Source organism: Phoca vitulina, unplaced genomic scaffold (assembly GCF_004348235.1).
Source record: "Phoca vitulina isolate PV1807 unplaced genomic scaffold, GSC_HSeal_1.0 scaffold25, whole genome shotgun sequence".
In the NCBI taxonomy this organism is placed as follows: Eukaryota; Metazoa; Chordata; class Mammalia; order Carnivora; family Phocidae; genus Phoca; species Phoca vitulina.
The window spans coordinates 33,480,625-33,493,678 of NW_022589728.1; the positions used below are offsets into that span (position 1 = coordinate 33,480,625).

The following is a 13,054-nucleotide window of genomic DNA, read 5'->3' on the forward strand; positions in this document are numbered from 1 at the left end:
TCAAGATACTTGTAAAGATACAAGATGAGAGTATGCACCTATATTTTCTCCCTAGTTTAGGGCTTTATTCTTTTTTGTGCTTTCCTTTTTAATTGAATTATAATTGACATACAATGTTATATTAGTTTCAGGTGTACAACACAGTGATCTGATATTTTTGTACATTACAAAATGATCACCTTGATAGGTCTAGTTACTATCTGTCATGGATAAAGCTATTACAATATTATTGACTGGAGTCTCTACGCTGTGTATTACATCCTCATGACTTATTTATTTTATAACTGGAAATTTGTACCTCTTAAGCCCCTTCACCCATTTTACCCATCCCCTTGCCCCTCTCTCAGCTGGCAACCACCAGTCTGATCTGTGTGAGAGTATACACATATCTTTAAGACCTAAGTTACTCCATGAGTAACTTCCTTATTGAAATCAAGATTTGTAAGCAAGAATGCTTAAGGTCATTTCTCCTAACTTGTTTTAAGAATGGCATATATATATCTATTAAAATCTTTTTTATTTTATGCATTTTCTTCTTAGCTTTATAAATGTGTCCATATAATTCTAGGAACATATAATGAACTGTATTCTTGTAGTAGGTTAAATATCCGTCTCTGTGTTTCTATTTTGTCATAGTAGACCAGTCCTGCAATAAATGCATTTATTCATATATATCTATGTGTGTCTGTCTGTCTGCCTCTGTCTACATACTGAGATTGAAAACAGCCAAATCTAGTAAGAGTAATAAGGAAATCCTAGTACAGTGTCTCACAGAGAACAGTGTGTAATTAAGCATTTGTTATTTATGGATAATCATCAAGATTATGCTCACAAAATAAGTATTTCCGTATGTGTTCATTGTCTTAGATGCAAAGAATGTTGATGACTTTCAGAGTGATTTTGGGTCATTATTAATCTGATGAGATAGTCTTCAATTGAATTTTTTTCTATGCTGTTTTTACTCTCATTTGTAAGCTTTTGTTAGTTTACTCACTAATAAATGAAACAATTCACTAAAGTTTGAATTCTCTTTCTTTTTTATTGTTTTATATCTCTTCTGCAATGGGACCTCTACCAACTCAATATTTATAAAAGAGAAAAACAACAAAAAGATAATTCATGAGCTACACTAGATATATACATCATTCCATAAAAACCTGATATAAAGAATGACATAGAAAAGCAAAAATAATTGTTAAATTAGGAAGCAAGTTCGAGAGACCTGGAGTCCCACTGTAGTTCAACTTTTTTGTTGTTGTTTGGAGCCAGAATCCTATCTGTGGTCTAAGATTGACTTTGTGATGGGGAAAGGAGCAAAGGGTTGAGTTTCTAAGTACTTTAAAACTCCATGCTAAATTTTGATTATATCTAATTATTTACATTTTCAGGGGAGGTAGAAAGAAGCTTCATTGCTTTACTTACATATTCATAGGAATCTGTGACCACAAAATGGTGAAGGACCACTGCATATAGAGTAACCAGAGTTATAAGAAATAGAAATTTCCTCTTCTGAGTCATGTAAAAAAATTAAATTTAAAGAAGATGTTTATTTTCTTTCCTTTCGTTTTCCCTAATTCTGCCTTTGATGAATTTAATGTTCTTAGAGTTATTTTCTAAAACATACAGAAGTGAACGATTTAGAAAATACCTTGGACTCACAAATCAGCAAAAGAATGCCATAAATGTTCAGCACGGTATTTCTGAAAGCAAGGGTAGGAGTGATGGGGCTGCATAAGACAGAAAATGGTAGGGAGTAGAAGCACCTTTCTACCTTTGAGCCTGTTGCTGGGCCTTTCAGCTGCCATTGTCATTCTGGATGATTGGAAGAAGGTCAGCGGCCAAACATCATGGAAAAATCACAAAATCCTTGCAGGATGTTCAAATCATTTACCTAAGTTGGCAAGGGAATAGGGCACACAGCAGGAGGGTGAGTCAAAGAAACATATGAGTTGCTTTCTCAGATGATCCAATGCCTTGTCCACATATCTTCTCTCAGCAGCTGCTTTTATCGGCTACTTCAGAGAAATGTGGAAAGCCCCCATAATGCACCTCGTGAGTTCTGCCAAATAAATGAAATTCTGGCAGAAGCAGTAGGGGAAACATGCTCCCCAGTTGGCATTCAGCTTAGGGATAAAGTTTGATGATCATCATATATCTTCTGTCACTTCTTTGCCTTCTCCATAGCAAGACTTAGAGATTTATATTTAAGTTCTTAAGTTCAAGAATCCATTTTAACCTAAAAAATACATGGGTCATTAAGTTAAGTATTTTTCAGGGCTCTATTGTGAAATTTGTTTTTTTAAATTGCTCAATTTTTTTCCAGAAAATATTTTCAAAAACTGTGTGCCCTGAGCAGATATATTTTGTAGATATCTTTCTGCAAAAAATTTTTTATACCTTTTATACCTTAAGCAGATATATGTTTCAAATTAAACTCATATCCCTCTTTTTTTGGCTCTCATGATGACTTTTGATAACTTTAGAATTAAAATCCTTTCAATGTGACTCATGTGAAATGAGAGGATCATAGGGCAGGTGTAACTGTTTCAGGCTTTCTCAATATCTGGCAAATATATAGTAATATACACAGATGACTTTTGCAAAGAAAGTATTTTCTATTTATACAATGCTTATGGGAGCAGAGCGAAAGTATTATTTGGATCTATTACATTTTAACAAATAGGATTCTTTAAATTCTGGGCTCCAGATCAAAAATTCAAACGAAGTCTTTTAGTATGGTTTTAACACAACCTTTATACAAAGGCTCCTTCAAGAGCAATGAAAAATCTGCTTGATCTGTCTTTTTAAACTATGTTTATGTTTATTTAGAAGTTTTGACTGATTCTGTAACGTTAGACAACATTAAGACATTGGAATGGGTACAGACTTTGGGCTCTAATATGATTTCTTACATTTAGTCATGGAGAAGGAAACTAAAGTAAATCACAAGACTACATACTAGACACAAGATTTAAATTCTGGATGTAGATATGGCTTCAGAAAGAACTGACTTCAAGTTAAGGGCACGTTTGACTAAAAGATTACATGATTTTTTATATGATTCTAAGTCCAAATGACTCCATCGTTTTTATAAACCATTCATGGGTGAATTTTCTTCAAAAATTTTGAATTACAGAGTCTCTATTCAAGCTATCTAGTTATAACAAGGGGCGGAACCATTGGCTTTGCTAATGGGAGGAGGAAAAGTGGAAGCAATAACCAGAAGCAACATCTTCCCATATAAAAGATACCATTTTTATCACAGAGAACACAAATGAGAGCAATGTTGGGCCAGGATAATAATATTAAATACAATTGTCATCTTAGCTGTATATTTGCCTTCAAGAGTAAGAAAATGAATTTCTCAATATCTCATCTCAAGCTGCTCTTAGGTTATTACATTTGAGGCAAAATAATATTGCAAATAAGGCACTTAAGATTTTTGAATGTACATGGGCCAGAAACGATTTAATATTTTTTTAAAAAAAGTACATAATAGACAAGAAAGGGATAAAGTTATTTTACTGGTTCAACTAAACTGAATAAAATGGAAACAGACACAAATCCCTAAGAAATTGTTCAGTATACTTTAATCGCAATTATAAAGAATTCCACAAAATAAATTGAATTTAAGCACAGGTTTTACAAGCTTATGGATTATTATTTGAGTTAAACATCAAGAATAAGAATCAAAACTTCGCTCTACAGACTGAATTTGCAGCTACACTGCCTTGTTAGGATTGACATAAATGTGCTTCTTAAAAATTGTTTTACTGGATTATGTCCGAAGCAGGGGAGTGTTCCTGGAGGAAGGAGAAGTTCCTTCCCGGGCCCATCAGAATGAAGCTCTCACTATTCTGCCATTCAGAGGCTGGGGTGGCCGGTTGTTGTGCTGAATGGGGACAGCTTTGTCACCTTCAACAGTCGACAGAAGGCTTCGGAACTGTGCCAGCTGGGAGGGAGGATGAAATATTTAAAGAATCAAAGGCTGTTAAAGTTGCACAAAACACTTTATTTCCAGTATTGTTAATGCACTGATATTTAGAAAACTAAGTTGCTGATTGCAACGGTCTTACCAATGGGAAGGGAGGAAGTAAAAAAATCCCATCACATTTATTTGAACTAGGTATTTGGTTTAGATTATTAATGATGGGCTGGATTAGAACGCCAACTTTCTCAGAAGGTCACCTGGGCCACCTTGGGTGAGTGACGTGCTGCTTGTTGCCTCAGTTTCCATACAGTAAAATTACAGTAACATTGACTATATTCACTGTGTTGTGCCTTTTATCCCTGTGACTTATTCATTCCATAACTGTACCTCCCACTCCCCTTCATCTAGTATGCCCATCCCCTCACCCCTTCCCATCTGGCAACCGTCAGTTTGTTGTCAGCATTTATGTCTTATTCTGCTAAAAATCTAGCCTATTTGGAGGGACTTAAGCTATGGCCGAAAGCTTATTTTGGGAAGCCACAATGTGTGATAATTTATCAGCTCTCAGAATAATCACTTTCCCACCCCAAAATATATTCCTACCTTTTACTGAAAACTCCACCTTACAAAAAAACCCTGTCATTTAATGTAGACAGATTTTTTTTTTTTTTAATGTAGACAGATTTTTAAGAGTTCCACAAACACATCATCTGGCCTATAAAACTGTGGAGATGTGAAAAAAAAAAATCACTGACTCCACCAAAAGTGAAAATAATGATTGCACCTGAAAAAAATTGGTGTGCCCTCAGTATTTCAATACTAAGTATAGATTTAATATGGTAAAATTTTATATGGATAATGTAGTATGAAGCAGACTCCTTAAATAGCTGATAGGAAAAATATTAAACACTATCAGCTATTTACATTGGGTTGTGAAGATTAAATGGGTTCGTACATATAAGTTCTCAGAATGGTACTCAGCATGTAGCATATGCTCAGTAAGCGTCTGTTACCAGTAGGCTACGTACATTGACTGTCTTATAGATTTGTTATGAGAATTGGCTGACAAAACCTATGGAAGGCACCTAATAAAAGGAGTTGCTCAATCAATGGTAGTTATTATTATCATAATTATAAACAATAATTAAAGACATATCTTGTTGGATAGCTAATAACTAAAGCTTCAAAAAGAACAAAAAACCTTTGTCAACTCTCAGGGTATCTCAGTTGTGAACCATACTTCCCCAAAGTCTTAGTAGAACTTCAGTGACAATCTTTTCTTTGTTTCTGAAATTTTAGGAAGACACTTAACACGGTTGGATTTTTCCTTAATAAGGTGGAAAAGATAGCAAGAGTTCAGAATCTCATAGTTTTTTTCTATATAAAGTAAAAAGCAGTATTATAATACACATTTCTTTTTGATTATTCAATAGACCTATGTCAGAAATGAATCTTTTTCAGTAGGAATGGAAAACAAACTCCTTAAAAATCTATTTGAAATCGTAACATCCCCCATTAGTACTATGAATTGACATGATATTACTGCTTTGCACTCCCAATTCCCACTCTTTCATCTTTGATACTCTACCTGTTCTGGGCTGATACTGATGGGGTCCTTACAGATGATCCAGGTTACACTCTCATAAAGGGGAGGATGAGTCAGAGAGCCAGAGTAGGTCCAGTAATCCAGGGATGAAGGAAGGAGAGTAGATGGGTCAAAATTTGTGAACGGGGCTCGTTTGTTCTGTAATATATCATTATACCATGATTTAAAATACTGACATCATATACATATATGACATCTATGTTATATTATCTTGGCATATATATTGTCTTGATATTTTAGCTGAGACTTTAATTAACTTTTCTACTATATAGTATACACTGATGTGTTTGTAGATATAGACAATAAAGGTAATAGAAGACTGAAAATTTGCCACACTCACATTTTGGCCAGATAATTTTCTTCCTTCCTCATTTGGTGGAATATAAGCAAAGGTTAAAAAATTTTTAAATAATCTATCCTCTCTAAAAGATATTTCACTTCCAGAATAAAACCTTTATTGTTTCTTTAGGGCTGAGGCCAGATACTGTTCCAGTGGCAAAACTATTACTGACATGCTTATTAGTTATGTTTTAGCCTTCTTTTATTTACTCACGTTCTTTTTGGATTGTTTATGAGTGGCATATTAATGGTATCTCAAAATAAGACCCTTAACTCCTGCATTTTTGTACTACTAAAGAAACAGAGGTAATTTTCTTTGTGAAATGGAAAAAAAAATCATATTTTAGTTGGATATACTTTTTAAAGAAAATTTGAATGGTTATGGAACCTGTTCTTCTCTAGGCTAGTTCTTCTCATGCTGCTGAAGTAGGAAAAAAAAATAATTGAGAAAAAGAAAAGAACAAAACAAAACAAATACCTGAGTCAGAGACTTTCTCAGAAGCAAGCAATATCTAAATACTACCTTGATTTTCAAATTGGTAGCTTTTGCTCTAGCTTCCTACTCCCCACTTCAAATACATAATTAAATGATTTCAGTAGTTCTGTGGACTCTTGTTCTCTGACTTAAACCAATGTCTTAAGGCTACTGACCTTGGTTTTAACTGCGTTTAGGGCATCAAGTACTTTCTGCAGTCTTGGGTTGGCCTGATCAATCTGGAGATTAAAAAAAATAAAACGTGAGTTAGAAATTGTTATAAAGTCAAACTATGTTTAGCTATTTTTTTTTTTTCAATTAAAAACAGTAAACTGAAGAAAGGTAAGGTATTTTCTCTCTGCTTTAGGAGAGGGAATTTTGGTGGGCATAGGTCCTGGTGGGCGCTTGTCCTCTATAAATTGTTCATAATGGGTAACCGCTGTCAACCTAAAAACAAGAAACCAGCTCAAGAGGCAAAGCGTTTATTTGAGATCAAAGAATTGCAATTTGGGGTACACAGATTGGGGTAGAAACCCAAACAGCATTCTAATTACAGGACATAGACTCAGGGTTTTTATAGAAGAAAAGGAAGATTACATAAGTGGTTTTTGAGAAGAGTTCATTGGTGCTGACAAGCAGGAAGGGATTCCTACTTTACTGATGGGTCAGGTGAAGTGGTCACTATGCAGAAGTTCACTTTTATCAGATCTCTCAAATATGATACTCTTGTTCTTGCTGACTTCTCAGAATGTTGGTGGTTTGGCCCAGTTCAAAGGTTCCAAAAGCAGGGTGTGCAAGGCAGTTCCCCTGAAATGGCTGCTATGGCTCCATTTTAAAATGGTTCTGTGTGTGTCATTTTTCTCAGCACAGAGAAAGTGGCAAACAAAAAGCTTGGCTTTAATTTAATATGGGCAAGGTGCTCAAGGACATACAAGTCAAAATCCAAGAACTTAGCAAACTTGTGACATAAAATACAACCTTTTACTTTTGGCGTGTTTTATTAGTTATAATTGGTACAGTGTATGGTGTGTTGTAAGTGTTCAATAAAGGTTAACTAGAATTACTATAATTCCAAAAGTTAGGCACCTGAGTGTGATATTTATAATAAGAAACATGTTTATGACACAGAGCTCCTGGAACTCTTGGACTTTCCTAAGTGAAGATGACGATAAGGGTGTCTTTTGTTATGTTAATTAGGGGACTTTTGGACTGAATCTAAGAATGAGGGTTGGTTGCCCGGAGAACCAACCATGTGGTTAGACGGTTGGAACTTTCAGTTCTACCTTCAGACCTCTGGGGACAGGAGAGGAGACAGGGGCTAGAGCTTGAATCAATGGCCAATGGCCAATGATTTAATCAATCATGCATAAATAATGAAGTCTCCATAAAAACCCAAAAGGACTGGGTATAGAGAGTTTCCAGATTGGTGGATTCAGGGAGATACAGGGAAAACAGTGTGTCTCCACAGGGCAAGGAAGTTCTTTGCCTTTCCCCATACCTTGCCCAATGCATCTTTTCCATCTGTCTAGCCCTGAGTTATATCCTTGTATAATTAACTGGTAAGTAGAATGTTTCTCTGGGTTCTGTGAGCTATGCTAGCAAATTAATCAAACCTCTTCAAACCCAAGGAAGAGGTCAGGGGAACCTCTGATTTATAGTTAGTCAGGCAGAAGCCCAGCTAACAACCTGGGCTTGAGACTGACATCTGAAGGAGGGTGGGGGAATTGTAATCTTGCAAGTCTGAACCCTTAGCCTGTGGAACCTGATGCTATCTCTGCATAAACAGTGTCAGAATTGAGGTGAATTCCTGGACACCCTGCTTGTGTTTAAGAGTTGCTTTTTAGAGGTGGGGGGGCGGGTCACTGCACATTGGAATTTGGTGGGTAGAACCCAAAAGACGCAAGTATACCCAATTTAATAATAACTTCCCTACAGAACTTTTCAGGGACACTCATAGAGAATTTAAGCAACATCTGCCATTATAAACATTAACTGAACTTTTTTCATGGAGCAACAATCTTCTTAATATTTTTCCCTGATGATACATTAAATTGATAAATTCCTGAACCTATGAAGTAGGAAGTTTAGAGGAAAAGCAATTTGGAAGATCTGGAAAATAGAAATTCCCTCCCCCTCCAACACCTTCCCATTCTATCCCTACCTGAAACTTAATTCTCTCTTAAAAAGGGAAAAGCCTAGAGAAAACAGCAGCAAAGTACTAGGGAACTGTTTGCTCACCTGTAGCCATTAGTAGAATGGAAAATTTTCAAAAAGAAAGACTCAAATATCTTTTTGCCTTATTTTATACTATTTTGGTGTTTGATTGGTAAGAAGTAGTGTTAGCCCAGCTCTGTAACTCTCTGTAACTCACCTTCATCAAAACACCGATAATTGCCAAACCATCAGCCTGTGGGACAGCTTCAGCAAAGCTGGAGTACTTCGCAGAATTCCAGTGAACCAGGTGAAGCTGACAATGATAATGTGGTCAATTAGTTATTTATACCATTGTGAAGACAAAAAGCAATACGTTAACTTGTTAATATTAGAAGATATATCTTGGCTTAGGTAACATTTATATGAACCTTTATCCAGTGGATAAGAAAGACTATGTTCTCACTCTTAAGAAGGATTATGTACATTGGGTAGAGCAGGCCATTTGCAATTTCCATGGAACCAGTGAGTAAAATTTCTTTTCCCAAAATATCACAACTATTTAATATTACTCCTTTTTAAAAATTGCTTTGGTATGAAAAGATCAGGAATTCCAACTAACTAGTTTTCAACAAAACTGAAATAACTTCTGTCAGGTGAGGTCCTTTTTAGTAACTTTATAGGAAGGGGTTCATGGACAGTCTAGGAGTCTTGGCCAAGAACACATTTTCTCAAGCACATCTAGGCATCTGTCAAATCACTATGTCTAGCCTAATCTCCCTATGGAACTCTAGATCTGAATATCCGATATGTATGTAAGTCATCTTGATACCTTCTTGATATCCCCACATGGATGTCTCACAGGTATCTCAAACCTAATATGGCCAAAGTACAACTCTTGATTTCCTCCTTGCCAAACCTGTTTTATTTTCCCATTTTTGGAAAAGGTACCACCATCTACCTAATTGCTCAATCAAAAAGTACAATAGTTATCATTAATTTCTTACTTTCCCCACTTATCAACAGCCATCTCTCAGCATATGTCATAGATTATACCTCCTTACTTGGTTCACAACTTCAAGTCTTTGCATTAGTTGCTGATTTTCTTTGGAATGTCCTTCCCCATAATCTGTCAATGGCAGCCTTTTGTCTTGAATTAGGGCTGAACACAAATGCCACTACAGAAAGAATACTTTTCTGACCTCCAGTGTAAAGTGATCATCTGGTCAATCACATCACTTTAAAGTAATTAATTCTCTGCATACCACTTACTTAATCTCTCTTGCTTGCTCTCTCTCACTTTTCCTTCTCTCTCTTCCTCCTCCCTTCGCCCCAACTCCTGCTCTCCCCCCAATCCTCCCTCCTGTCCTCAATTGCATGTTGAATTTTGTGGCTAAGTGCCTCTCATCTCTAGCCTGGATTGTATTTATTTTTCTTAAATTAGATGAGGAGATCACTGACTTAGATTTCTTAGATGCAACAAGATCTGCCTCTAAAAAGATAGCATTAATTTAGGCTCCCAGCCCATTTGACTTTAGTCTACTTTCAATTTTTTGAGGGAGAAATGGGAAGAAACATTTAATGGGTTTCTGTAGTATTAAAAGTTATTAGCCAAGCTTTACAATGTAACATAAAGCTGATTATATTTGTGTAAAATTCCTAAATCTTCTATTAAAATAAAAAATGCACATACCCTGTAACCTAGCAGGCCCTCTTATAAAAACGTCTGCCCCACTTACGTGCTTTCACTAGTGCATAAGGTGTATGTACAGACGTACTTGTTGAAGAACATTTTGGTAAAAGTAAAAAACCAATGGAACAAAAAGCAAAGGGCATTGTAATTGTCCATCAGTAGGGGCCAGTTAAATAAATTCTGATATATTCATACATTGAAATAAATTAAAAGAATGAGAATTAAAAGAATGAGGTAGAATTGATGTTAAGGTAACAGTTTTTGAGCCTTGGGCTCAAGAGCTCAACTCCAAGTTGCCTTTTTCACATGAAAAATTTCGTTCTATTACCCCACTTGGTATGTATGTGTTTGATTTTAATGGGGCCTGAGAGTTCCTTATAGGGATGAGAATGCTCATTCCTTTGGAGCCATTATAAGGGTGACTTATGTAATAAAGCAGCTGCTCCTGAAAATAATTCTCAGTGTAATTATCTCTCGCTTACTGAGTTACATTACCTCTGCAGAATATTTGACTCCATCCACTGTGTGTTCAGAACCATAGTCATTTGTGCTACCCCAGTGAAAATGGAACTGATAGAGCCTATAGCTTTCAGAAAGAGGACCACCTTTCAGCACTAGAAGAAAAAAGGAACTACTATTAGTTTTATGGTCGTAAGCTCCTGCTTATCTTTGCATTTAACATAAGCCAACACTAAATTGGATTAAGTAGAACTGACAACAAACACTAGTGCCAAAGTTTTTTTCTTGTTGGATTTCCGCCCCCACATCCCTGATGATGGTATTCATTGTATGGTGTGTCTCTGACCATTGCACTGAGTTATATACAGTTCTTAGCACATGACCTGTAATTTTATCTTTTTCTTTTTTTAAGTGGACTCCATGTCCACTGTGGAGCCCAACATGGGGCTTGAACTCACCACCCTGAGATCAAGACCTGAGCCGAAATCAAGAGTCCAATGCTTAACCGACTGTGCCACCCAGGAGCCCCTAATTTTACCTTTGCCTTTGGCTCAGGTCATGATCCCAGGGTCCTGGGATCGAGTCCTGCATGGGGCTCCTTGCTCAGCGGGGAGTCTGCTTCTCCCTCTGCCTGCCACTCCCCCTGCTTGTGCTCTCTCTCTCTCTGGTAAATAAATAAATAAATTAAATATTTTTAAAAAAAAGATATTAGAGACCAGAAGAGATAGGATGGTGTCATGGATGAGAAGGGTTGAAAAAAGACGGAGCTGGGGGTCCCAAAAATCATCTTTACCACATGGGGGCTTTCCAGAAGTCCAAGATGCTTCACCAGATTGCAGCAAATTTATACACGTGCACTACACATGTGCACAAAAGACTGAGGATGGCATTTGTGTTTCTTAAAGTCCTATTGTTTAAATTTTCCTAGTAGAGTCAAAGAAAATAAATCCAAAGGGTCTTTTGGCTCACCTGATCGGTTATCATTGTCCTCATAGTTTACATGGAAAGAATGCCCCACGTTGATAATTTCTTTGGCTGTGGCTGGATCATAGGAGACACTGATAGGTTTAAGAGAACTGTCATGTTTCGTTTCACTGGTTTTAATATCAATGGGAGATTGCTTATTTCCATTTGCAATGGGGTACAGCTTGCCCCATTGTTCAGGACCTACCAAGGCAAACACATGCATACAATCAAAACTTCATCAAATGTTTGACCCCCAGTTTTAGGAGTATAACCATCTCTTTGCTTACTAGACTATGATTTATTTAGGTATCTTAAATGGTATTCTGTTTAACTTAATGAAAATTCAGCATTTGAGAATGCACCTTTTCTATACTATCCTATAAAATAATATATTTGTCAACACAACTATAAATATTTTCTATTAGTACTAGATTTCTTATATATAACATATATATGTTATATACAAATATATATGTACATATATACATATATGTTATATACTACAGATATATATATTAGTACCCTCTCTGTATATTATATACTACATATATATCTACATATATATTTTAGTACTCTCTCTCTCTATATATATATATAGAAACCCCCACACACACATATATATATATATAGAGAGAGAGAGAGAGATTGAGAAAGAGGAAAAGACAGAGAACACATTTTGTAGACAACTGTATCCCAAAGGACAAGTGCTAAGAGTACATGCAAAGTTATTATGATTATTCAAGTCAGGCAATTCAAACCATTAACCTATGACTGTACAGTTACTCTATTTTGTTTCATTTATTTTTTAAATGCTCAATACCCCTTTTATTGGAAAAGGCAATGAGCTGTTATTTTGGTCTACATGAGCAGAAGAACTCTTACCGTTTTTGTCATCATATCCCCAGTTGGAACTTGCCATGATCTTCTACTTAGTTTTCTTTTCTACAAAGATAATACCTGGAATAACTGACTGCAAGCCAGCATGCAGTAAACAACAGAAACCGCCACTTGTGGGTTTTTATAGGAACTTCTCTGCCTTTGATAGGCCACTATTTCATCATCTCTGCCTATCAGGATGTATAGATAAGTAAAAAAAAAAAAAAAAAAAGCTGTTGTAAAAAAGGCCCACAAAGGCCAGTTCAGTTCCAATTGTTTTATTTTCTTATATTATAAGAGAGAAATATCAAAATTGTAGGTTTTATAAATCCAAGCCCTGTTTCTCTCATGTTAGTAGATGATATGGCTGAATATTATCGTATATAAGTCTTTGGGTTTCCTAAATTTAAAATGGATTTGTGCACTTGATATTTCCAATGTTACCCTTGCTGGAACTTAAGCAGTACTACCAACAGTATTTTAGTAAAGAGAATAATTCGTACGTTTACAGGATGATTGTAACTAGTATCATGATGTTAATTTAAAATCAGATAAACT

General features: G+C 35.8%; 1 protein-coding gene across 3 annotated transcripts; it reads right to left on the reverse strand.

The window, feature by feature from the left end:
- Positions 1-3,567: 3,567 nt before the first annotated feature.
- Positions 3,568-12,630, reverse strand: CA1 (carbonic anhydrase 1). 3 transcript variants are annotated; one of them, XM_032421928.1, is made up of 7 exons: positions 12,503-12,630; positions 11,624-11,821; positions 10,691-10,809; positions 8,723-8,818; positions 6,528-6,590; positions 5,520-5,675; positions 3,568-3,952 (listed from the first exon to the last, which is right to left on the reverse strand). In XM_032421928.1, the coding sequence occupies exons 1-7, from the start codon at positions 12,537-12,539 to the stop codon at positions 3,836-3,838; spliced, it is 786 nt and encodes a 261-aa protein (XP_032277819.1). In that variant the 5' UTR covers positions 12,540-12,630; the 3' UTR covers positions 3,568-3,835. The 3 variants fall into 3 exon arrangements, with proteins under 3 accessions (XP_032277819.1, XP_032277820.1, XP_032277821.1); XM_032421929.1 differs by lacking the exon at positions 11,624-11,821 and having other exon boundaries at positions 12,503-12,539; XM_032421930.1 differs by lacking the exons at positions 10,691-10,809; positions 11,624-11,821 and having other exon boundaries at positions 12,503-12,517.
- Positions 12,631-13,054: the final 424 nt, after the last annotated feature.

Bases quoted from the DNA above. Each gene is read 5' to 3' on its own strand.
- CA1 (XM_032421928.1), bottom strand. From the start codon at position 12,539: ATGGCAAGTTCCAACTGGGGATATGATGACAAAAACG. The intron at 10,810-11,623 runs GTGAGCCAAAAG...TTTTTCTTCTAG, and splicing joins GGACAATGATAACCGATCAG to TGCTGAAAGGTGGTCCTCTT. The intron at 3,953-5,519 runs GTAGAGTATCAA...CCTCCCTCCCAG, and splicing joins TCAGTATCAGCCCAGAACAG to CTGGCACAGTTCCGAAGCCT.